Genomic DNA, 26,960 nt, shown 5'->3' with positions numbered 1-26,960 from the left:
ACAGGCAGATGCTATGGGGGATCTAGAACATGGATTAGGGGCAAGGTCCCAATGGATTTGTGTCATGGCGCTGCCACCTCACACCTTGGCATTCTGGGGAAATGACTGAATGAGTCTGAACCTTACCTTCCTCCTCTATAAAATGGGTATAGTACCTACCATCAAGATATTGTGAGGATTTGATCAGGACACTTTTGCATAGGGCCTGGCAGATAATGCAGATGTACATTAACAACTAATTCTTTCAGCCCTTTTTCTCCCCTTTTTTAAAGAATTGAAGTATAGTTGATGTACAATGTTATATAAGTTACAGGTGTACAATATAGTGATTCACAATTTTTAAAGGTTATACTCCATTTACAGTTATTATAAAATATTGGCTATACTCCCTGTGTTGTACAATATATCCTTGTAGCTTATTTTGTACCTAATAGTTTGTACCTCTTAACCCCCTACCCTTATGTTTCCCCTCCCCCCTTCCCTCTCCCCACTGGTAACCACTGGTTTGTTCTCTATATCTGAGTCTGCTTCTTTCTTGTTATATTCACTAGTTTGTTATATTTTTTAGATTCCCCTTATATGTGATATCAATATAGTATTTGTCTTTCTCTGCACGATTTTATTTCACTTAGCATAATGCCTTCCAAGTCCACCCATGTTTCTGCAAATGGCAAAATCTCAGTGTTCTTTATGGCTGAGTAGTATTCCATTATATATATATATAATAGATGTAGTATAGATAGATAGATCTTCTTTATCCACTCATCTGCTGATGGACACTTAGGTTGCTTCCACATCTTGGCAATTGTAAATAATGTTGCTATGAACATTGCTTTCAGCTCTTTTCCTGAAAGCCTAGTTTAAGGTGCACCCTTCTCCCCTGATGTCTTATAGCATCAGTTAGATCTTCTCACTGAACCCTTTACCTGCAGCACTCGGCACTTCCTATAAACTCCTTTGCATATGTCTTATTTCCTTTCCATCTGATTACATCTCTTCCTAATTACACTATAAGCTACTTAAGGTGGGGGAGGGGACCAAATTCACACTTCTCTGTCTGCACCTCTTTTCTAGGGCATCTAGGCACACACACAGTAGGGGCTCAGTTAAATCCATGTTTCGGCTGAACTATTACTCTGTGAAAAAGCTGGGAAAACCTGAGGCCTATGGAAGAGAAAGAGGATGATGATGACAATACTGACAATAAGAACAACTAATTTATTGAGCACTGACCCTGTGTCAGGCGTGGTACGAGGGTGCTTTGAATGTATGGACTCCTTCCACCAACCGTGGCTACAAGGTTTCACTTATTGGTAGGTCAGTTGGTTGGCTTTAGCTAACACTTATCAAGAGCTTACCATATGCACAGACACTGTTCAAAGTGTATTATCCCACTCAGACCTTACTGCAAAGCTGTATGATAGACATTAGTATACCCATTTTATAGGTAGAAAAATAGAGGTACAGACAGGTTAAATAGATTGCTCAAAGTCACGTAGCTAGAAAATGAAAGATTTAAGATTCAAGTCCTTGAAACGTGTCTCCAAAGCACAGACTTAACCCCTGTGCTATCGTGCTAATAGGATAGGTGACTTGCCAAAGTATATGTAGGTAATAAATGAGAGTTTGGAGATGTGAACTCCCTGGTTCTAGAACTCAGTGAGTTCAAAGTAAGGTAGCAGAAGCAGGACTCCAAAGCAGCAGTTCATAAATGCAGCATTTGTTTGTTTCAATCTGTGGTCCTCCTCCATAGGACAAAAGAGTTCATGGGTCCCTCTTCTAACCACTTGTACTTGTCAACTGAACAAGCTCTCCTCAGACTTAATGGAAAGAATAATGAGGCTTGGGATGAGGCAAGGAAAAGCCCCCTAGTTTCAGTGGGTCATAAATCAATTAATATATACCACCAGAAGTTAGATGCTATAATTTTAGAGATATTACCTTGTAGAGACCCATCCCTGATACCCTCCTCTTATACCCCCAAGGACTTGGTACCTTTCTCAGATCAGCTCTCTTACTCCCTGGCTTACCTCACAGTGTGACTTCTTTCACCTTGTAATCCATTCTTTGCTCTGAAAAGGTGCCCACCTAGCTGCTACCCCTGAGGCTTGGAGATCCATCCCAATGGCCCCAATGGCCTCTGTCTCAACAATGACAAGAGTCTTGCCATAGAACCCAGCTCCAGAGAGTCCAGCTCAGCACCTAATGGTCAACGCAGCCCCTCATGAGCCAGGAGAGAAGAATCGGGAGTGCTAGTCACCAGGGTTGGGCTGACTCAAAGAAGGTCTGATATGTAGGGTGATATTTCAACTGATTCACATTACCATGATCAGATAGGCTTCCAATCTCTCAACCCTGGGCTTGCTTTAGGAGGTGTTGTACCCTGTTCTTGCAGAGCCCAGAAAAGGAGCTAGTAACCTTCAGAAACTCAGACTGACTGACCATTCAGATTGGTGTGAAAGTAGGATGGGGCAGATGAGGGCAGTGGTGCATCTAATCATTAGTTTATCTGAAAGATTTTTTATTTGACCACAGGGCTCCTCAAAATATGATTGAGCTTCCATACAAATATTCACAGATGTGTATAAAATAAGGCATCGAGTAGTTCTCTGCTAGAATTAGTATAAGGCTGCATTCTTGGACTCAATCTTGCATAGGGTGGTTGATTTCTCTCAAAGACAAACACAGGAATGACATTAGATATTCTCTTGGGAATCATACTTAAGTCCAGTATTGCCTTCTGATGATTGAACTGGATAGAAATCCATTCTTTTATGAGTGGAAACTTCACTCCGGGAGACCTCACTCAAAAGCAGTTATCTGTTAGCATTTTGGTGGAGGGTCCTTTGGTTCTTTCTCTCATTTGACTTTTTTCCCATCAAGTCGAGAGGGCAAGACTCTGTCCTACGCATTGACTTGGATTAAATATAATCTAGATTCTTCTCCTCCCTTCAAAGAAGTCACAGTTCTAGAATTGTTCCTCAATGGATGCAAAATTAACTCATTGTCTTTGCTTCACCAGCAAAGTTTTAGTCCAGTTTTAGTTGTCCTCATTTCATTATGTCATCGTTGAGCACAAATAAGAGTGGCATTCAAGTGTTTTCCTGAGCTTCATCCTGTTCCCAGCTACTCCCAGGTCACCCCGTGGGGCTCACTCTTCCCTCTGGAATTCACACGTCCCCTGAAGGCAAGCTGTTGGAGACAGGTTTTTACTTCGGAACAGCGGTCGCAGATTTTTGATTTGGTGGCAGAAGTCCCTGTGGTTTGAAACATTAAGTGTTGAGGGCCTAGCCCATGGGACTTCTGTGAGTGCTTATTTATGAGCTGGGAATTATTCCATGTAAACCTCACAATAATCCTAGGAGGAGGTACTAGCATGGTCCCCATTTTACAAATTAAGAATTTGTAAAGCTTAGGCTGTTTAGTGACTTGCCTAAGGTCACTAAGTGGTGGCATCAAGTCTTACACCCGGGTGTGCTTGGCTCCAGAGCCTTGGCCAGAACTCTCTCCATTTGCTGCTGCAAAAAGCTTGTTAACTCATGGAGAGATGGGCCTGGGAGCACCTCTGGAGTGCAGATAGCTAATCTAGAGCAGAGGCTCAAACCCTAGCTATGTATTAGAATCACCTGGGATGCTTTTAAAATATTTTGATGCCCAGGCCCCACCTGAGCCCAGTGAAATCAGAATCTCTGAAGGTAGGACCTATGCATCAGTATTTTTTAAGCTCCCTGGGTAACTCTTAACAAGAAGCCAGGCTGAGAACCACTCATCCACAGGAAGGAACTGAACTCATGCCCAAAAGACTGCTTGGATTCGAGATCCCAGAGCTGAGCTGAGCTCTAACAGCTTCAATAACAGTTTTGCTACTGCTGTTCTAGAATCTCACGCCCTGTATTCCCACTGTGTGATGCAGCACTTGGCACAGAGGATGGACTCAAACAACATTGGTTGAAAGAATACATTCAGACCCGAAGAGCTAGATTCTGATATCAGCAAACTCTTTAGAGAAATCTTTTTCCTTCTGTTGTCACAACCTCTCCTTCCATTCACCTCCATTTGACACAAAGACTTTTTTTATAGGAAGCAAAAAGCAAAAGTAATTGACCCTTCAAGATTTGGCTCAAAACTTGCCTCCAAAAGGAAGTCTCTTGGATTGTCCCCAGCTCATGATGATCTCTTTCAGTGAATTTCTATAGTCATTACAGTCTGTATAATTCAGTTGTCAATTGCATTCTTCTGTTACTGTCTTGTGGTTGTTTTTTAAATGCTCACACGTTTATGTTTTACTTTCCTTGTAAAAGTGTAAACTCTATGAATTTGGGGACTATCTCTAAGATGGTAGATCATTTTGTTGGCTCACTTGTTTGATGTCTCCTGACAAACTGTAAGCTCCTTGAGGTCTGACGTTCCCTGACATTACTCTTTACGTGGCAGCACCAGGCACAGTGCTGGCACAACATAGGAGTTCAGCAGGACTTTGTTAAGTGAAGACATTTGGTAACCCCTCTTAGCCCAGTGCCCTGAACTCACTAGATACCCACTAATCATATTTGCTGACTGGGCATGAAATGAAAAAAAACATAATTCTTATTATATAAGATGTGGTACATATGAGGCACAGAAATTCCCAGATTAATCCTATTTCAATTTCTCTTTTACTTTTTGTAAATGCTTGGTTATTTGGCTCCAAAATTGAATGAGAAGTATCAGGAGGAATCCCTCATCCCCTTCCAAATCCCTTACATATCAATTTTATACAAAGCCCCTAAACCTTCAGTTCAAATCACTCTGGATTTCATACATATCCATTATTAAATTCAACAAGTCACTGCAGAGAAAAGACAGTGGTGCCAGCTGTGTCGATTGGTGCCCGCATGCCACACTTGCACCCAAGTGCGATTTCTAAATATGGAATCAGGTCTGCTATTTCATTCTTAATGAAGCAAACAGATGCCCCGGCCGCCTCAGTGGAGAGGTTGCCCTGCTTTACCAGCTACAAAACACAGGGTTCTGCTCTGTTTTGCTGACTGATGATACAGAAGTGTTCCCCGCAGATGGCAGGCTTGGTATCCATGACAGCCACATTGCCACATCATTGCTTTCTGTTTTCTTTTGGTGCAGTAAAAGTGTGTGTTGGGGGAGGTGGGTGGGGAAGGGAGAGAAAGGGGACAAAAGAAACAAATGAGCTCACCTGCCCCAGAAAATCATTGCACCACCCTGTTGCCCAACACCAAATCCCCAGCCCCATTTTTGGCCTCACAGCTGCTGCTGCCCAGCACACACAGCTGTTGCTACTGAGTTCTAATGAGCCGCAGTTAGCAGGGTAGGAAGGGAAGGGTTCTGATGTCACTCATGAGGAGTCACGAAGACAAGAGCTCAGGGAAGCCGGTTTTAAAGCAGATGAGTCTAAGGAAGGAAGGTAGAGCTGGAAGACAGTGTGTCCGACAGCATCAGAATTAGAGACTCGGTGTTAAGGTGTCTTCTGGAACACTTAGAGTGTGTCTCAAAGCCACCGCCAGCTGGAGTTGGTTGCAATCTGTCACCACAGGCAGAAGAGAGAAAGGAAGAGGCATCTCGTTTGGCCAACTCGCACCCAGCTCTAGCCACTGGGGCATCACACCTTCAGCGTTCAGCATGAAATATAATGCCTGCTGTGGATGTCTTCCCCACTCTGAGCTGCAGGAGATCTGTCACGTCCACAATGCCATGGCCAGGAAGTTCAGACCCAAGTACCTTTAGCAGGAATCTGGGTCTGCAATGAGGCCATGGGGGCTGAGGCCCTGTCTTCAGAAGGCCCCCCTAGAACATTTCACCTCTTAGTAAGGAGTGATGGGCAAATGGGCTTTTTATAAATCAGCATTGACTCGGTTTCTCTTATTTAATGGTGACTTAGAAGAGTTGTAAAATGTACTGGGGAGATGAATGCTCTCCAAAGAGGCCCAGCAAGGGAAAAGGAAGGAGGGCCCTTGCTTCTGACCCTCACTCCAGCTCCTGCCTCTAGGCATTGGAAAAACACTAGAAAAAGATTTTGGGAAAAAAATAACCTATCTGTTTTAAGTATGGAGTTTCCTCAAAAAACTAAAAATAGAGTTGCCATATGATCCAGCAGTCCCACTCCTGGGCATATATCCAGACAAAACTATAATTCAAAAAGATACATGCACCCCTATGTTCATAGCAGCACTATTTACAATAGCCAAGACACAGAAGCAAGCTAAATGTCCATCGACAGATGAATGGATAAAGAAGATGTGGTACATATATACAATGGAATATTACTCAGCCATAAAAAAAAGAATGAAATAATCCCATTTGCAGCAACATGGATGGACCTAGAGATTATCATACTAAGCGAAGTAAGTCAGAAAGAGAAAGACAAATACCATATGATATTTATATGTGGAATCTAAAATATGACACAAATGAACATATCAATGAAACAGAAACAGACTCACAGACATAGAGAACAGACTTGTGGTTGCCGTTGGTGAGAGAAGGATTGGGAGTTTGGGATTAGCAGGTATAAATTAGTACATATAGAATGGATAAACAACAAGTTCCTACTGTATAGCACAGGGAACTATGCTCAATATCCTGTGATAAATCGTAATGGAAAAGAATATGAAAAAGAATGTATATATATGTATAACTGAATCACTTTGCTGTACAGCAGAAATTAACACAACATTGTAAATCAACTATACTTCAATAAAAGTTAAAAAATAACCTGCCTGTTTTATATGTATATATATACGTATATATATTTAATATTTATATAAAATATATAAAATGTTATACAATATTTGGGTCACCTGACTTCATGTTCCCAGGTGAGGTCCAACAAGGTGATGCTCTGCCTTCTTGTTTCATCTCATGCCATAAACAAGTGTCCTTTCTGCAGTCTGTTTGGTGCCACTTTTGTTTTACATTTTTGTGGGGGTTTGTTGGTGTTTTCTCTTTTAAATGGCCCCCAGCCTAGCGTTGAAGTGCTGTCCAGTGTTCCTAGGTGCAGGAAGGCTACATACACCTTATGGAGGAAATACTTGTATTGGATAAGCTTCGTTCAGGCACGAGTTATAGTGCTGTTGCCTTTGAGTTTAATGTTAAGGAAGGAACAGCATACATTAAATAAGCATATATTAAACAGAAACACATGAAACAAGATAACGTATGGGTCAGTTGGTGAAAATGTGATCAGGGGCTCACGGGAACCTAACTCTGCATTACCCCATGAGTAATGCTTCAGTATTCACTAATTCATTGTTTGCAGCAACTTTATGGAACATTACTACAAATAATGAGAATCAACCATACTTTTTGGCACAATTCTGACTACTTGGAATGGTTTCCCATGGTATTTCAAATCACAGAGACTGAAGGATAGATGAACAACTAAAGGGAGGGTAAGTAGGAAATTATGTACTTGTGTCTACTGTCTGCCACTCTTTTTTTTTTTTTTGAATTTTAGAATTTCATTTTTTTTTATACAGCAGGTTCTTATTAGTTATCTATTTTACACATATTAGTGTATACATGTCAATCCCAATCTCCCAATTCATCACGCGACTCCCCCCCCCCGCCCCGCCACTTTCCCCCCTTGGTGTCCATACGCTTGTTCTCTACATCTGTGTCTCTATTTCTGCCCTGCAAACCAGTTCATCTGTACCATTTTTCTAGGTTCCACATATATGCGTTAATAAACGATATTTGTTTTTCTCTTTCTGACTTTTCAACATAATATGTCTCTTTAGTCTTTGTAATAACTCTATATGGCTGCTTTTATTGCCCCTTTTTTCCAGGTAAGAAAACTGAATCTTAAAGAGATTAGGCAATTTACCTGAGGTCACGTAGTATGGTAGGCAGGATTCTAATGTGGCCCTAAGATCCTTTCCCCTCCCTACTGTACATGCCCTATATAATGCCATCCCTAAAGTGTGATGGGACCCGTGAACATGGCAATGATTAGATGCCATGTTTATGTTATAAGGCAGAGGTGAAGGGATTTTGCAGATATAATTAGGGTCCCTGATTAGTTGACTTTTAAGTCATGACTTCAAAGGAAATTATCCTGGTGTGCGCCTCCTAAACAGATGAGTCCTTTAAAGCGTGAATCTCTCTCCTGCTGGCCTTGAAGAAAGAAGCCATGAGTTCTATAGCTGCAAGGAACTGAATTCTGCTAACAACCATCTGAACTTGGAAAAGAACCCTGAGCCCCAGATAAGACGGCAGTCCCAGCTGACACCTTGACTGCAGCTAACTTGTGCCCAGACTCTTGATCCACGGAAACTGAGCAATAATAAATCAGTGTTGTTCGTGGTAATTAGTTACGCAGCAAAAGAAAAGTAATACACACAGCTAAGGAGTGGCAGAGTCAGGGTTGAAACACAGGTCCACCTGCCTCCAAAGCTGATGTTTCTGTCCTTTATACTGTGTAATACCACACTGTGTTTGGATTTCGTTTGCTTGCTTGCTTGTTTGGTTGCCATGGGGGGAAGACAATGGCAGAAGGAGATATGAAAGACATTCAGATACAATGGCTAAGATCTGAGCCTTAACACAAAGGGAGTCTCTTCAGCCTCGGGTAGTGGCAGTAACTGTGACCAGTAAAAAAGTGAGGAGCCTCTTAGTTTTGGGAGTGGGCATGCAGTTTATCTCCTCTTTCTCGGGAAATAGGTAAAGGTAATCGGGGGTAGCAGCGTTCGCATAGGGGCAAGCGAAGAACACTGGGTCCCTAGTGTTGGATGAACCACATGAAAAGGCCAATATGATTGTTTTTGATATCCTCAAATGGCGATTACATGTGATTCAGCCGGTAGTTAGGAAATGCCAGGTCAGAGACCGGAAGCAAGAAAGAAGCCAGGAGTTCTGCGGGGACGGACTTCTTGAGTGGGAAGAGATGTGAATGGGGACACTGTCAAAGCAAAAATCGAACAGCTTGGTGTTCGGAGTCAAGAGGAACAAGGTCAGTGACCACGCTCATGCCTCAACCATGGAGATTTCAGCCGAGGGCTCTGCACAACTGTGGGAAGGGTGAACACCTACGAAACCCAAGCTTAATCTTCATATCTCTGACTTTGATCTAGTGATATGCTGTGCTATGAAAGGGGAAGCACAGGGCAGAGTGGCCAGGGCAGGGATGGGGTTATATGCCGTTGCAGGATTAGCGTAAGGATCATAAGAACACATGTCACACACCTGACGTAGTACCTGCCACGTGGTAAGTACCAAATAAATGGCCACATCAGTATTTGGCACTTCATTAGATGACAGAAAACTGCCTTGCTTATTATGTAAGATGAAGGTAAGGGCGAGTCATCTCTAAATACAAGGACAAAAATGAAAGGTAGGAGGCCCTGACCGGGAGCACCAGAATCAGGCTGGAAAATATTTAATTCTTTAGTCACTGAAATTCCTCTTGTGTGGGGCGGCGTGAGGGAAGGGACAGCACCTGGGCCAGCACTTCGGCAGAGTTGCTTTCTTGCTCCAGACACGTGGCCATCAATAGTAGGGCTCTCCATCTGAAGGCATCCAGGATGGAGAGATTTGTGGTTTTCATCACACGAGCACATAGACGGGACTCCGCTCTGCAACAGTAACTGTTCTGTTTAAGCTTCCTGATCAGAGAAAGGCTCTAAGGGGGACGGTGTACCGTGTGGCCTGGGAAGCGGGTCGAACTAGAGAAATCTCAGCACCGCCTACTTGCTGCTCAGAGACATGCCCAAGAGCCCTCGGGAGCCTGTACAATAATTACTAGAGTTGTGCCAGCCCCAGAGCCCCACCAGCAAGGGATTTCCTATGTAATTATCCTCCAGATAAGAACATGCATCCTCCTCCCAGCCCTTCTTCCTCCCTTCCTCCCTCTCTTTTTATTTTCATTCTCTCTCCATATCCCTTCTTTCTTTCTCTTCATCTCCCAAACAAATTCAATAAAGTCCACATCAGGATGCAGAGGAATCCACCCCAAGGTCACTTTCTACCCCGGCCTGGGGCTGCTCTCTCCCTGGAGAGAACTCTGTCGTGTTCCCTGACATCGTCAAAGAAAGCCTTGATAACGAAACTTTCCTCCACCTTCCTCCAGACAAAACTCTTTGACTTTCTATCTTTAGATCAACTGTCTCTTCCCCAAAGCTCACCTTGGGCTCAGGTGGGGAATATAATTACTGATGGGGGAAGCTGCCTGAGCAAAACGCTGGCCCACGGGTCAGAATGGCTTTGATAACAGCAGAGATTCTTTAACTCCTTAACGAATAACTGGCACATAATGCATCTGATGAGTAATTGAGACTCAGCACCATGTTAAATGTTTTATAGTCCTATTCAATCCTCACAACAACCCTAGGAGGTAGGTACCATTATTATGCACATAATATAGATGAGTAAAGTGAAAGGCCAGGTAACTTTCCCTAGATCCCATCACCAATAAATAGCCGAGCTGGGATTCCAGTTTGGTCCGTGTAACGCCTTGTCCATGCATTTCATCACCCTGCTCTATTACCCGCCCCCATGTCTATATGGGCTTCTACCTACATCCTGCTCTCCCGCTTCTGTCATCGGCAATTCATGGTGCAAACAATAAACCAAAATTCTGTCTTCAGCTCCTTGACACTCATTCAGTGCCCCCTTCTCACCTATCAGGGCTGCCTTCCTTTCATCACAGACAGGCATGGCTCACTTGCTCTTAGGTTGCCCGTGGCATTTCCATTTGTTCCCCAGCCAGGCCCACCTTGCTTTGCAGAGGGAAGCAGGTAACATCTGCATTTCAGGACAAGCAGGTAACATGCCTGGATCTCAGGACCAGCTGCAAAGCATCAGGGAACACCAATGGGAAAGAGGGCCTGGAGAATGGGTACTTCTTTTGCCTCCCCAGTCACAAGATGAGTGACTCTTAACTACATGGTGGGGCACTCTTTTCATGCCCCATGGTGGGGTAAGCCTTTGGAAGGGTAGAAAAGGAGAAATGGGCATGCAGTTCATGGAGCATTAGCTGGAACCTCTAGGCTGTTGTTTAAGAACCATCAGTGGAGGTTCATCAGAAAACTAAAAATAGGATTGCCGTATGATCCAGCAATCCCACTACTGGTCATATATCCAGATAAAACTCTAATTCAAAAAGATACATGCACCCCATGTTCATAGCAGCACTACTCACAATAGCCAAGACATGGAAACAACCTAAATGTCCATCGACAGATGAATGGATAAAAAAGAGGTGGTACGTATATACAATGGAATATTACTCAGCCATAAAAAAGAATGAAATAATGCCATTTGCAGCAACAGGGATGGACCTAGAGATTATCCTACCAAAGTGAAGTAAATCAGACAGAGATAGAAAAATACCATACGATATCACTTACATGTGGAATCTAAAATACGCACAAACGAACATATCAATGAAACGGAAACAGACTCACAGAGATAGAGAACAGACTTGTGGTTGCCAAGAGGGAGGGGGGCTGGAGGAGGGAAGGATTGGGAGTTTGGGATTAGCAGACACAAGCTATTATATATAGAATGGATAAACAAGTTTCTACTGTATAGCACAAAGAATTATATTCAATATCCTATGATAAACCATAATGGAAAAGAATATATTAAAAAAGAATGTATATATATGTATAAATGAATCACTTTGCTGTACAGCAGAAATTAACACAACATTTTTAATCAACTATACTTAAATAAAAAATATTGACAGTGAAAAAAATATATATATTTTTTATACATATATAAAAGAACCATCAATGGACCAGGACTAAGGAGATTGTAAGATAAAAGAGGAGGCCATTAAAATAGCTGTCATAAAGTAACTAAACTGATAGGGGAGTGTGGCTTAGAGAAAGTGGCCAGATTATTTTTTTTGAACCCTCATCTAACCTGCAAACAGGAATGGAAAGGCTTACAGTTACAGTCCATATATAACAAAGCTGTTACATGAGCTCTGGCCTCCTTCCACCTCAGAAGCTGTGGGTCAGTGTCCTGAGGGCAGTTAAGCCCATGGGCAATGCTCTTCTCACCACCAGTCCTCTGACCATGTTACTGAAATCCAGAGCAGGCATTATGCAAGGCTTGGGTATTAGTGTCCTGCAGCTGCTGTAACAAATTACCACAAACTTGATGGCTTAAAACAACAGAAATTAATTATTTCACAGGTCTGGAAGCTAGAAGCCTGAAATCAAGGGATCAGCAGAGTTGATTCCTTCCTCAGAGGTTCTGAGGGGAATCTATTCCATGCTTCTCTCCTAGCTTCTGGTGTTTGCCAGCAATCCTTGGCATCCCCAGGTTTGTAGCTGCATCACTCCGAAACTTCATCTCTGTTGTCACATGGCCTCCTTATGTTGACGCTAGTCATAGGCTCTAAGGCCCACCCTAATTGAGTATAACCTCACTGCAACCAATTAAATCTGCAAAGACCCTATTTCCAAATAAGGTCACATTCGGAGGTTGTGGGTGGACATGGATTTGGGAGTGGGGAGTGGGGGGACTCTATTCAACCCAACACAGCTTGCCAGTGGCATTTTTGACCGATCCCACATAAGAGCAAAGAGAGGATTTGGGTTCCTCAAGAGAAAGGCTCAGGTAAACCTCGATGCAGGCGGGGAGGCGGAGGGGAGAAACCACCTTGAGAAGTGTCCATGTCAGACTGAGGCAGCACCCGTGCATCTAAAACATTTCACAGAAATCAAGTCCAATGGAGCAAAGAAAGTCATGCAGAGAACTAAGGCAACTTCCCCCATAGCTCAAAACAGACCAGGCCCCTTCCCCCTCAAAGTGCAACAATAGAATTATCCAGGTAGGATGCCAGGTGACCCCCCTCTCCCCAAGCTGACACGGAAAACAGGCAAATTCCTTCGATCTCCTTTCCTCTCCCCTCTAACCCCCAGGAGGGCTGCGGGACACCCAGGGGCTCTGGCTGAGAGGGGAATGGAGCTCTCCAAGACTCCCACTCAGCCAAGAACAATCCCGGGGGTGGGGGGTGGCTCATGGCAAAGAGCAGAGCAGAACAGAGCGAACCCTGAGGTTCCCCTAAGGAAGCCCTTTCTGCTAGTGGGGGCTCATTTCTGAGGCCTTCAGGGAGGTGCTGTGCAGAACTGCATCCAATCTGGGCTAAGCAGATTAGTTCCCTCCCAGGGAAAGGTTCTGGGCAGCTGAGCAGGGCAGCTCCCTGCGCGGTGGCAAGGGGCTGTCACTACAAGGCCCAGATAGGACATAATGACATGCTCCCTGGAGGGAGCTCCTAATTGAATTACAGGGTGTCTCCTGAGCACCAAAGGCAGCCTGTGCTCAGACGTAGCCGAGCAGCCCAGGAACAGACCTTCTGCAGAGCTGGTGCAGGGCAGGGGTCAGGCTGGGGAGGAGCTCAGATGCCTGAAGCCAGAGGGCTCTGTGGATGTCGCTGACACTGGGAGAGAAGAGGAGGAAGGCACGGAGGGTGGGGGATGGTGGGCATCCCTGGACCTCATACCTAAGAGATGTGTTCAAATCCCATATCCCCCAGGCTTGCTACAAGTGGGAGGTAGTACAGAGCCAGAGGACAGGCCAAGAATTCACTCTGTTCATTCATTCATTCATTCATTCACTCATTCAACAGACATCTTTTGTGTCCCTATGATGTGTGATGGAGATGAAGCAAGTGCTGCTCTGATCTGAGGACGCACCCTGCCCGGGGACCGTTTACTCCTGAGGTCAACTTCTACTTCTATCCGTGCATGTCCCACAAGCCGAAGCCAACCAGCCCTCCTTCTAACAAGTCCTTCTGAGTTGACTGGAGGAGGGGGTGGGCAAGTCACCTTTAATCACTCCAAACTGAATCCCAGCAAAAGGCAGGAGGGAGTGCCTGCGTGGCTGGGGCTCGGCGATCCCTCTTTCACAGCAACTCTCACATGCGCTCCCTTCCCCGTCAGCCTGGGAACTTCCTGAAGACAGGGGCAGTGCCTCTTCTCACTGTGCTCAGCTCACAGAATGAGCTCCATGAATGTCTGCTGACTGTACCCTGAGCGACTGGCACCTGCTTCCCCACCTCCCCTCTGGAGGGAGGGCTCTCATAGGCTCTCTGGGGGCTGCAGGCAGAACCCACCTGCACTCTCTTACCATCCTCCTCCTCTAACCCCTGGTCTGGGATGTCCTCAGACACCAGGGTCACAGCCTCAAAGGAGGCCCCTCGATCTGAACACATGGTGCTGAGCCAGCCTTGCCCTGTTCCCCAGGCAGCAGGCCAAAGCATTATCTGTTGATAGTTCCTGATGGTGAAGTGACACAAACAAGGCCCCTCTGTGTACCGGCCTGGACGAGGGTGCGTCTGAGCCAGCAGTCAAGAGTGATGAGTCCAGATTTCTGAGCTGGGCATTAAGGAGTCTATTTGGCCCTTGCCAAATTCCTTGGGCCCAGTTGCCCCTGAATTAAAGGAGAGCCAACTCTTGCTGTTAAGGAAGAGATGTCCTCTTAACTCCTTCCATATGAGAAGAAAGCCTGCTGCTTTCAGCTTCATGACCTTATTCTGAGGCTGAAGTATGTAACATAGTTGAAAGAATATGTGATTTATAAGCAGAAGATCTAGGTTTGGATACTGGCCCTTAAAAGCTCTGTGTTCTAAGGTAAATTAATATTTCTTACTTTCAGTTACCTCATCTGAAGACAGTGATAATATTAACTCTAGAGGTATGACAAATCCTTTACTTTTAAAAGTGGAATTTTATATTTTCATACAAACATTAGAAGTTTTATTATGTAAGAAGAAAAACAACAACAATAGTAATCTTTCTCCAAGGTCTAAACAATGCTGAAGCCTCGATAACCAATACTGTGTCCTATATTCTGATATATTCTCCAGAATATTTGGATCTCCCCAGGGGCTCACCCTCTTCAAAACAACTTTAAACAATTAGTGCCTAATATTTTCAAAGCACTTTACATCAACTTGTTCTTTGAAAGTCAGCCCGTGGCTGTGTTTATTCTACTCTCTCCCCAACCCCCAAGATAGAAAGTATGTATTCTTACAACAGTCCACACAGGTTAATTAAAATGTCACTTCTGTCTACTTTGGCTAGAACTATATTAACTCATTGTCGTAACACTAGCTATCTTTTGCTATATTTTATGAGAAAAGGGAAATCTAATTAATTTTCAGCTAAGAATCTTCTAACACCTGGGATCCATGAGAAGGAATAAATAATTAAAATGGCCTTTGACGGGGAGCTGGTTGGGAACCACTGGTCTAGTTTATGAAGCTCACTAGGTTAGCAAGGTTTCTGGAAGATTCTGGTCTGATAAGAAAGTTATCTGCATCATGCGTCCAGTGGGGATTTATGTCCCTGTGGATTCATCCAGGGATTAGAAGAAAGTTCTGTGTTATGCAGGATGAAGAAGAGAGTGATCCAATGAGGATCACTTTCACATTAGGACTGGTCCAGTATTGGAGAGATAGTGACAACTTCATGCTAATGCACCTCAGTGAAATGGAGACTCCTACTTTCTTTATCCCATGAAGGTCTTTCCATCAGTCATCCCAGGACTAGAGTTGACAGATAGTTGGCTTTTCTTCTCACATCCACGGCTGAGTCCAGATGCAGCCTCAAAGATCCTTTCCAAGACGGCTGCCTGGACAGCCACAATGGACTGACTGGAACTGACACAGAAAGAGTCCTATTTTACACCCAGCCCTGTGTCCTGGGACATGGGCACGTGACAGAGTCACATACTGTGCCACCTGGAGATGAGAATACTCTGGCTTCCGGGGAGTTCCTGGAAAGGCATCAAATTACAGCTGCAAAGATAAGGCGGTGGGGGGGTGGGGGAGTGCCTGCTGGCTCGGGCTAAGCCCAGCAGACCAGCTGTCTAGCAGCGGAGGGGTGGGGAGGGAAAGGCTGTCATTCTATCCCTGGCAAGCATGAGTGGCAGGGAAGCTTTCTGTCCTGGTTGGGAACACAGCCTGCTCTGGAAACCCAAATCCACGAAGAGGCTTTGACAGCGACTCAGTACCCAAATAGTGCACCTGAAAATGACGGCAGATTATCTTCTGACGTTAGTCTCCTGGAGAGGATGGACCAGAAGAGGGCAAAGGAGCAGGAATGACCCTAGTAACCTTGAGATTTGTGTCACTGAGCATCACCCACTAGGAATGCTTTCTGTTGATCTGGGCAGAGGCCATTTGAACCTTGGCTGCTGAGTCTGTGGCCAGCTTGATGAACAGTAGGGCTGAGGGCTCCAGAGATGGCAATTTCTCCCATTCTCCAGCCTACCGCCCCAGCACTGACCACTGTAAAATCAGCATTCTCTCAGAGGCACTGAAAACCTTATATACTGTGTCAGTTTTGAGGTGACAGATGACTGTCTCACTTGGGACTTCCTTCTAAGTGACACTGTCCACCACTTAGAGACACAACTGCTCAGGTAGCTTACCATGGAAACCCCTGGGCAACTTTGTTTTCCCACCCCACCACCCAATTATGGCAGATTAACTGTCAAGTTGGGGGTGGGTGAAAACCTGGCTTGACACAGGGCAACCAATACATATCGGGCCAGTGGCCTTCGACATAGTTAAGGTGGAAAAAAAGGCGGGGGTTGGGGGGAGGTGGCAACAGAGTTCCTCCCTTGAGAATCTGAGCTAGAAGAATAGAAAGATCTTTCCAAGTAGGAGATAGGACTGTTGGGCTGTGAGGTATCATCAAAGCAATAAGGGAGAAGGCCACACAGAGAAGCAGAGATGCCAGGAGACAGAGACCCCATGGCCTAGAGAGACAGCGTCAGAAAGAGAAGGTGGTGCCTAGGGCTCCCGCAGCCTCTGATGCCTTTTCAATACCAGTTCCAGTCTATGCTGGATCCTTACAATTCAACCTTCTTGTCTTGACAGTCAAACACTTTGTGGTGAAGGGAAAAAAAGAGCACCAGAGTACGTGGTTTGTTTCCTGGGAGACATCAGTCTTCTTGGTATTATCGTTGAGGCTAGTTCTTTCTGTTCAAATGCTGGGCCTTCTTAAGGGATACCCACAGTGCACTCTTGGTCACCCAAAGAAATCATAGATCAGACAGTAGAGAGAAGGCAATCCAAATACAGATGCCAACAGTGTGAAGGAAAGGGACGTAGGGAATAGGATAAGAGTAAGAGAGGAGATGGGACTAAAGGACGTGGGGTGGAAGGCACTGAGCTCGAGCAGAAGTAGAAACCACGGCGTGAGTGTCAGCAGCGCCTGGAGCATACACAGTAGAGAAAGAAAAGATGCAGCCGAGGACGTTTAGAAGAGAGAGCAAGTGTAAGAAAAGTGCATCCAAACAGAAAGGAAGGTACAAGAGGGGAAATAAAGTGAACACATAGAAGATTTGCAGCCAGGGCCAGGGTTTGCTCTAGGGATGGTTGCAGGATACACTCTCCATCACCACATCTCAGAAAGAGAGGGTCGGTGGTAGTGGGGGTCCCAAGGAGAAATCGCATGGGATACACGAGGAGGAAACCAAAAGGGAGACAAATCAAGACCAAGAGCTCTGGAAAAAGATGGACTACTACGGAGAAATGGCAGAATTAGTCACCTGTAATCCATAATTTGTTCCACAGCCATATTCTGAGTAGGAAGTTGCTATCAAGATGTCACTCATTTTGAAAGCACCAACTAAAGAATCTAGAGTGTTGTCTGTATCATAACTAACTGGTTCTTCATGAACCCTTGCCACCAAGTGGTAAGTGAACTGGGCTCAGGCAAGGGCAGGTTAACAAGGCTGTGTCCACGCACGCTGACCCTTCGCTAGAGAGGGTCAGGTTGGTGCCACACTGATAACTAAACTCAAATATGTGCTCACACCTAGTGATGACTCAATTTTAGAAAAACAAAATTTTCCATAGTGAATAAATTTTACTTTCAATTTTATCTTCTTCTGTACTCACTCAGATAACTTCCTACTTGGGTGCGTGGTAGGCGGCAGGTGTGGGAATATAATTCCTATGAATGATAATTATCACTCCACCTGAGAATGTTTACCTAGTGCTTTCCTTCATGGCCTTTTAGCAAAATTCTCAACGCATGGGATTCCTGCAAGAGTTTCTGGACGGTGTAGAATTTAAATATGGGGACTTTGCTCTGTTTGCAGGTCAAGGAGTTCTCTCTCTCCAACTATCAGATACACACTACTGGCTCTATGCCAGGACTTCTGATTGGGTTCTGGAAGCACAGGTTAGTTTTTCTGTTAAAAAGACAGCAAGAAAACAACGTCTTGAATAAACCGAAGACTGTAGCTCTGAATTCTACTCCATTCCTCGTGGAGTTGACACGGGCACAGCCAAAGGATGGGGAAGGAATGCGTGCTCATGTATGACCCAAATACACCTGGGAAGTTGATGAAAGTTGGACAACAAGGAAGAGTCCTCCCCACTCAGCCACCTCACTTTGCCCAAGTATCCCTTTCCACCATGCTTGTGAGTGAATGAGGAAACTTCGACCTTAAGAGCCAGAAGAGTCGAGACAAAAGAAGCAAGGCCCATAGCAGGATCTCCATTGTCATTCCTTTATTATTGCCTGACGCCCCAACTAGTATCATTCCCAGCAGTGCACAGGAGACCCTGCTTTGAGGCCGAGACTGTTTCACCTTCTGATTGGCTGGTAATGTGATCATCTCCAATGGCAGTGTGCCTTTCTCCTCAAACCCAAACTGACATTCTTCCTGGCAGAATCTCTAACACTGCACCCTGAACTTTCTCATACCAGACGGCAGACCAAAGTGAGAAGACCCAGGGCAGGCACACTGAATGCTCTGCTGTACACGGTCCCTGACCAGGTCAAGTAGAGGAAGTGTTGCCTGATCCAGTATTGCCAGGAATGTTGTACCCTTAGGCCCTAAAACAGATTAACTAGGAAGGCTCTGGACTTCCTGGAGATATTTACAGACATGTATGGTTTAAGTATACTTGGGGTGCTTTATGAATCCTGAAGTTGGAATATGTCACCCTTTGACATTCTTTGGCAATTTCAGTAATTAAGAAGAAAAGAAAAAAATTAGCAGGACCTGGGGCCTTTCGGGGCACAACATCCAAAGCTTCTGTTAAAGAGTCCACATAGCCTCTAATAACTCCTTTGGGCCCAAAAGAGACAGAACTGTAGTTGAACAACCCTACCTGAAATGTTCCACTGTACTGTTAAGTCCCCCCATTAAACAATTGGCTTAGACATGGATTCCGTTCTTCAGGACCTCTCTGAACCAAGCACACAGCTCCACTGTAAGTTCCATGAAGCTGTGGCCCGGGTGACCGACTGTTTACCTAAAGCCACAAAGACAGCTTGTTACTGGAAGTCAGGCACTGCAGGCAGAAGAAAGGAGAAAGGGAGGGATGACAGCTAAGGGGGAAATACATCTACCTCCACTGCACTCCCACCCTCACTAAGCGTGCAGCTTGTGACTTTTCTCAAGCACAGGAAGGGCATTCTAGAGGCAAATAATCTTCCTCCGTGGCCAGATAATGACTATCCTATCACCCTGCTGAGTCAAAGAAAAGGAGAAAAGTCCACTGTGTTTCAGTCAACTTGGAGAATGTAAAAATTGTGTCCTGGATAACTCCAGATTTGTATAGGTTTTGATGGGAAGATGCCTTGGGCTGAAACTTTACAGAGAAAGCACCCCTGGAAGAGAATGGCCTGCATCATTCTGAAAAAAAACAAACAAACCCTGCATTATTTCATGCAACAAGGTCTAGCCTGAAGTTAACCATCACTAAAAGATGTCTCAGCTACACGTGTCTCCCTCAGCAAGAGATCACGAAGATAAAGATTTTTAAAATTTTTCTATGGGCTCACTATTTTCCTTCAACAGTTTCAAGGTGAACCAAGAGATTAAAAATAGTCCATAATATATTATTATTCTTAGTTAAGACATTAGTCACATAACACTCCTGGATGTGCACTTCCAGAGCATCTGTCACCCAAGAATTTCCATATTCTTTCCGAAGTTGACATTTTGATGGATAAAAATAAAATGGAAAAGTCCAAATCGGGAGGGGGAGACATTAAATCAGTAGCATCTAAAAAGTCCTTTCTATCTAAAAGTCTAACTTTCTATCATATCTACCTGTGTGATCCTGGACAAGTCACTTTGCATCTCTGATTCTCAACTTCGTGATTTATAAAACTGGGAGGTCAGATACCTTCCAGTTTTAATGTTCTAATTTGCTTGGAAAATGCGTGGTACAGCCAATATTCCATTCTTCTTTGAAGGAGGCCTATGCTATTTAATTACAGTAGATCTTGACATCTGTGGCTTTGACTATTCCCAGAGACCCCAAAGGTCAATGAGCCGCAATAATCTTATTTTTGCAGAGGCGCGCTGTGAGCCTGGGATACAGGAGCCAGTCACACGTTCAGTGAGTGAGATTAACGTGCTGGCAAGCACCCGTATCTCGGTGAGGCTTTATCATTATATGCAGGAGGCTCAGAGGCTATAAATCCCAGGATGTGCTGCAGTGGTAGTCACAAGGGTATGGATTCTTCTGGAGCACGAAGATGTCAGTAGTATCCCTCTCAAATATCACAACTTTATTGTAACGTGGGTTTAAAGTAATCATGTTTCCACCCACCCCCCGCCCCACTTCATCTACTTCACTACTACATCCTTAATGAAGGTGACTTTAAAAACTTTAGTCGGACTTCCCTGGTGGTGCAGTGGTTAAGAATCCACCTGCCAATGCAGGGGACATGGGTTCGAGCCCTGGTCCAGGAAGATCCCACATGCCGTGGAGCAAATAAGCCTGTGCGCCACAACTACTGAGCCTGCACTCTAGAGCCCACGAGCTACCACTACTGAAGCCCACGTGCCTAGAGCCCATGCTCTACAACAAGAGAAGCCACCGCAATGAGAAGCCCGCGCACTGCAACAAAGAGCAGCCCCCACTCGCCGCAACTAGAGAAAGCCCACGCACAGCAACAAAGACACAACACAGCCAAAAATAAGTAAAAAAATAAATTAAAAAAAAAAAAACCAAAAAACTTTAGTGGTGTCACACACACAATGAGGAGTTTCATTCCCCTTTTATTGAGCTTATCTCAACCATACTTCTCCCATGTGTTTTGATTTGTCTGTATACCTTGTATCCTCTCCACTGGAGAATAAGATCCTTGGGAGCTGAAATGCCAGCTTATCTTAATCACTTATTTCTCTCCGGTACCTAGTAATGTACCTAGGATGTAGCAGATATTTAATAACTGTCTGCTGAATGAATGAGCACCTTTTATGAGCAGGCACTGTGCTAAAGGTGCATTTTCTTCATATTTGTATGTAGTACTTATCACAATCCTGAAGGATAGATATTATCATTCCTATCATTCCAACAAAATATCTGGGACTCAGACAGCTGAAGTGACTCATTACAAGTTACATAGCTGGTGAGTGATGGATTCACACCTGTTTGTCAGACGCCAAAGTTCATGTTTTTTCATCCTACCATGGTGCTAAGGAAACCTTTGAAGAAGTAAAGCACAAAACCAAATGAGTGAATTCACGGACCTAATATTATTGATAGAGCATAGGCCTGGCTTCATCCTAAATAGATTCAGAGGAGTATGGTGAGGGCAAAAGTGACAATGCTACCAGGCTTGGTGGGCAAATAAAGCTACACAAATAGAGAAGGATTAGAAAGTAAAATCGTTCCAGGCATCACACAGCTTCTGTCTAAGTCCTCCCGAGGGTTTTAATTTCAGTTTCCAGATTGGTATTGCGATTAGCAGGGTCTCAGGGTAAGAGCTACATTCTAGATAAGATGAAGTTGAACATTGGAACTGGAAAGCAAGCATTCATGATCCAATCATGAAAGTCATCTGAAATGCCACTTTCCTTCCTGGGTTTCATGGTTTGGTCAAGAGCTTTAGAGCCTTTCAACTCTAACCTGGCACCAGAAGCATCAAGAGCTTGCTAGAAATACAGAATCTCAAGCTCTACTCTAGACCTTTGGAATAATAATCTGCATTTTAGCAAGATCCCTGAGTGGCTCATAAGCACATTAAAATTTGAGAAACTCTACTCTATGATACCTAGAAGATAGTCTGAGGTCCCTTCTGGCTCCAGTATTTTATGAGTTTAGATTAGTAATCTTCATGGTAACCAAAAAACTAGCATGCTTATTAATTAGGGTCACACAGAGATCCAATCAGGTAACCTGATTGGATCAATGGTGTCTTCTGAAGAATATTGCTAATTCATTGATATTACTATTAATGGCCTTGTTTACTGAGCACATACCATGTACAAGGAACACTGCGTATAATATCTTGAATCATTATAACAGCCCTGCATGAGAGACATTATTATCCCCATTTTTTCAATGAGGAAATAATCTAAGTTAATAAAATTTCTCCAAACTACATAGTTAAATCAGTAGTACAGCCCGAATCCTAACCCAGAGTACTATACTTAGAGCCCATGGGTTTTTTTGGCTGTATCATACCGCCTCTAGTTGTAAAATTACAATTTAAAGTATCAAAGGTAGGGCTCCTTTTGTCAGAAGAGACTAGAAGGTTTTGGACTCATTCTTCTGCAATGAAGAAGGCCAAGAGGGTAGTCTAAAGTCTACTGAAGTCTAAAAAATAATGCAAAGGAATAGATGGGAAACCCTACAATACCCTGGACCAGCATCTCAAACGTGTGGAAGTGCATATACATTTAAAACAAATATCACCCAGAAGCGATAATTCATGAGGCTCCTTTACACCAAGACAGTAATCAAGCTGAAAATACACACAGGTCTGAGGAAGGTTTAGTCACATTTAGAGATCCTAGGTGCACGTTGATTATTAATGAGGTGAAGAAATTGGGAGCCCAACTTCTGATCTCTCAAAAACTACCCTTCAGTTCCCTCGGTAGCCAGGTACTGAACAGGAGGAACCCCAAGTCTGTCCAATTATGGCCAATGCTGTGGTCTTGATGTCATTTAATGCCTGACAATAACTTCTTATCTACTGACATTGCCATAAATATGTGTGAAATTTCATGGAGTTTTTCCTACCAGCGAGGGCCTTCATTTTATGTATAAGCATTCTCCGGAGAGCACATATAAATGGATAGTATTCTCTAGAAGGCACAGGTTTTTACTTACGCTAACAAGTTATTATCCTTCCCAGCAAAATGACTAAACAGAGCTCTAATAAATCAATTTGTCAATGGCCATTTCATTTCAGAAGACAGTATCCCCCGTTCCATCTTTGGCTGCTCTAAGTATGAGCGCCTATGTCTATAGTTCAGAAAATCCTACAGCTGGGAGGAACTGCAAAAAGAGACAAGCCCAGCCTTGAGGCAAGGAAAGTATTGTTATTCCCACTTTACAGATGAGAGTTTTCATTTCCCATTGAAAGTGTTTTTAGCAGGTTCTTGGAGCAGTTTGATATCTCCCACTGTCTATATATGCCCCTTTTGTTCTTCACACCTTCCCCTCTACTGCTTATTGCTTGTGGATGTGAGCAGGAATTCTGAGACCAATGTTCCCCTTTCTCATCCCCTTTCTTCTTGGCCACCTTGTAAAGTCTGCCCTCTCATAAGCTGCAAATCCTGGGGAGAGTCAGTCTGCTATCTTCTTTAAAGATATCCATCCGAGAACAGGACAGAATACCCAGTACAAGATGTTTCAATGGGGAGAGGCCTCAGAGTGACAAAGGCAATAGAAGTGCAAGACCCACAGTGTCTGAAGGACTAAATGGGGCAGTAACCTGAGAAGTATTTTAAAAGAACTCTGGACTATCAAAAGAGATGACCACACAGAAGATGTATTTTTTCCCCCACAATTCCTAAGAGGCTTCTCCTCCACTGCTTAGCCAGATTTTGGAGCTTAGACCTGTGACTAAAGACAGGTGGCCACTGCCCTGGTAGCTCTGCTTCTCCAAGATACCTCCAGGACCCAAGCCATACTGATCCATCTCACCTAAACTGGGCAAGCCTCGCACCATAAAATAGCCTATTGGTGTTTAAAGAGACTGCTAAGTTTCAATCAATTTTGCAATTTCCAAATTGAAGGAGAGGTGCCTGAAATCTGCTTATACAATACAGTTGCAATATGGTACTGGAAAAAAAAAGCCAATGCCACTCACTTTCTTGAGGATGTCCTGATTGGGCTACCACCATCTCAGAATGGAAAGGATTGGCTTCAAAGCTCACGTAAGCCCTTGGCCTGAGAAGAGGAGGAAGGAGAGACCCAAGCAGTCTCCTAGCTCTTGCTAGGAGAATTCACAAGAATCCCCCCAAATCTGATATCAGAACTTCTGTCATCCCACACCTCCACCAGCCATCATTTTGAGTTTCAGTGAACAAAATGTTCTACGTCCTTAGATCCTGCCACAGGATTCCTTGCCCGAAAACAATTTAAAGTGAGAAAGCTGAAGGAGATTTTGGAAGCAGAACCTGGCAGGAGGGTCTGCTGATCCTGCATACCTGTGATGGAACCAAAGTTTGACATTAACACAAATACAAGAAAAAGTTTTAAAACGTGGTGCAGGAGAGAAGGGGGTGGCAAGGGACAGAGGCAGATGGACTGTGGAAAGGTTACTTACACAGTTTCATCATTCTTGAACTCCAACTCCCCATATGTGTCTTCAAAATCCTCACCACCACCCTTGGCGGTCCCTTCTACTGTCCTAAAGGGGACGATGACTGTGCCCCGGGCACCTGATGTCCGCAGAACCTTGACCTCCATGACACCAATACTTTCACTGACATGAATAGTGTCACATTCAAAAGTGAAGATGCCCGCATGGTCATCATCCAAGATGGTAACTGTGGCCACACAAGGGGACACCAGGACAGCCCGAGGCAAGGGAAGACTATTGAGTACTCTGGGAGGCATCCCCTCCTCTGGCTGCTCCTCCTCTATGCGAACGTTGCTCAACCTCACAAAGAAGTGTTCATCCTCCTCAAATATGTCATCATCAATGATGCCCACAGAGAACTCCTTCTGGGTCTCTCCTGGCTTCAAAACCACAGTGCCCTCTGTGAACTCATAGTCAGCCCCCGCATTGGCAGAACCATCCTCTGTTTTGTAGTCCACATACAGGGTCTTGGACATGTCCCCCCCTTTCCTCACCACTGTCAGGAGCACAGCCCCACAGTTCTCCAGGCACTGGTAAGAGCACGGGTCAAAGAAGACCTTGGAGACAAAGTCCTCCGGCTCATCAGTGTGCACCTCGCTCATGCTAGAGGACTTTTTGGCTTGTTCTGCTGCATGCTTCTTCAGGATATTGCCTGCACCAGTCATCATACGGGTGGCCTGGATCCGGTAGAAGGCGCGGCTCTTCTGTTGATGGGAGAGAGCATAGTAATTGGCCATCTCTACCAGCTGATCTAAGTCCTTCTCTGGGTGTTTTTGCTTCAGATCCTTGAGAATCCGGATCATCTCCCTGCGGGACTCATCCACTTCCTTCCCTTCCAGGGGCACCAGATGCCCATCTAGGAAGTGGGAATTCATCATTTTCCCATCCATCTCGATGCCTTTGGGGTGGTCACCCTCTGTCTCTATGATGATTCCTCTGTGTTTATCTGTGCGGTACTTTTTGTGCATGTATTTGTAGAAGAGCAGTCGCCTATCTGCCACCCAGGCCAGAAGGACACACACTGGAAAGAAGAAGAGAGTGAGGAGGCCTTCCCAAACCTGGACCACACCAGGAGAGAAGACAGCCAGGATCATATAGAGCCAGATGTAGGCAAAGATGCTCCAAGCAGCAGTGACAAAGAAGACTCGGAGGTGCTTTATCTTGCGAGTCTCTCCATCGGGGATCACGTAGACGCAGATACCAATGATAATGAACATGTTGAAGGCTGCGCTGCCTACAATGGTAGAAGGTCCCAGATCACCAGCAATGAACCCATGACCACACACCTCAATTAAAGAGAGGAGGATCTCAGGAGCAGAGGAACCCAGGGCCATAAGGGTCAGATTGGAGACAGTTTCGTTCCAGACCCTAATCGTGGTTGTGCTGGTCTCTCCATTGGGCTTTTTGATAGTCACCTCTCTCTCTTGAGAAGTGATGACTTCAATAGATGCCATGAAGCGATCAGCAATGATGGACACCCCGAGAAACATGTATATCAGGGCCACAAAATAGACAATGACCCTGGCAATCTTGTCTCCAAGGGAAGGGTTCTCCGGGTACCAGATTGGCAGGATGACACCCTCCTTGCAGTCCGATGACCCTGTACAGGACTCATTGTTCTGCCCTGTGCTGCGCACATCCCCTGAGCCACCAGCCTCCGCCCGAAGACCATTCAGGAAGAGCACAAAGGTAATCAGCCCAAAATGGAGGAAGGCAGAGGTAAGAGGCTGCAACCTTAACCACGCCATACACGAGACTTAGCCGCTGGCTTCCACTGCAGCACCAATGGTCCTCCTGACAGTCCAGAGACCTAGAAGAGATCAGAGGGGCAGAAAAAGGCATGAAGAAAAGGAGGACAGCAAATGGCAGGTTCCCACCAATACAAACTGATGCTTCACCTTGAGTGACGTATTGCACTAACACATTGGGCAGTGTCTCACTTGGAAAAATAAATCTCACTGAGAGGTACAAATAGCTGCTCTGTCCTCAGGACCCTCTGGTAGACTCCAGTGAAAAATGGCTTAAAATACCTGGGAATATTGGTATTGGAAACTTAAGTGGTACCCGTTTAGTCCTGTCTCCCAACCCCTTTGTTATCTGTGAGAGTTCTCAAGAATCAACTTAAGATTGGCCAAGTGTAACATGAATCTTCATCCTCACTTCTACTGTTTCTAGAGTTTTCAGCCTTCCTTATCACACTGTCATCATACTTAAGATACTCAAGAATCAGGGCTTCCCTGGTGGCACAGTGGTTGAGAATCTGCCTGCTAATGCAGGGGACACAGGTTCGAGCCCTGGTCTGGGAAGATCCCACATGCCGCGGAGCAACTGGGCCCGTGAGCCACAACTACTGAGCCTGCGCGTCTGGAGCCTGTGCTCCGCAACAAGAGAGGCCAAGATAGTGAGAGGCCCGCGCAG

At 44.8% G+C, this 26,960-nt stretch overlaps 1 protein-coding gene across 6 annotated transcripts in view; it reads right to left on the bottom strand.

Moving 5' to 3' along the window:
* The window catches only part of SLC8A3 (solute carrier family 8 member A3), a 138,311-nt gene extending 112,021 nt beyond the window's left edge, over positions 1-26,290 (bottom strand). For all 6 annotated transcript variants that reach the window (XM_068563658.1, XM_068563706.1, XM_068563517.1 and 3 more), the window contains exon 1: positions 24,507-26,290. In XM_068563658.1, the coding sequence (XP_068419759.1) occupies positions 24,507-26,290 (1,784 nt within the window). The remainder of the gene's footprint in view (positions 1-24,506) is intronic.
* Between the last annotated feature and the right edge of the window lie 670 nt (positions 26,291-26,960).

This window comes from Eschrichtius robustus, chromosome 1, assembly GCF_028021215.1.
Source record: "Eschrichtius robustus isolate mEscRob2 chromosome 1, mEscRob2.pri, whole genome shotgun sequence".
Lineage (NCBI taxonomy): Eukaryota > Metazoa > Chordata > Mammalia > Artiodactyla > Eschrichtiidae > Eschrichtius > Eschrichtius robustus.
Note: the sequence above shows the minus strand (reverse complement) of the source record. Positions and strands in the feature narration are given on the sequence as shown.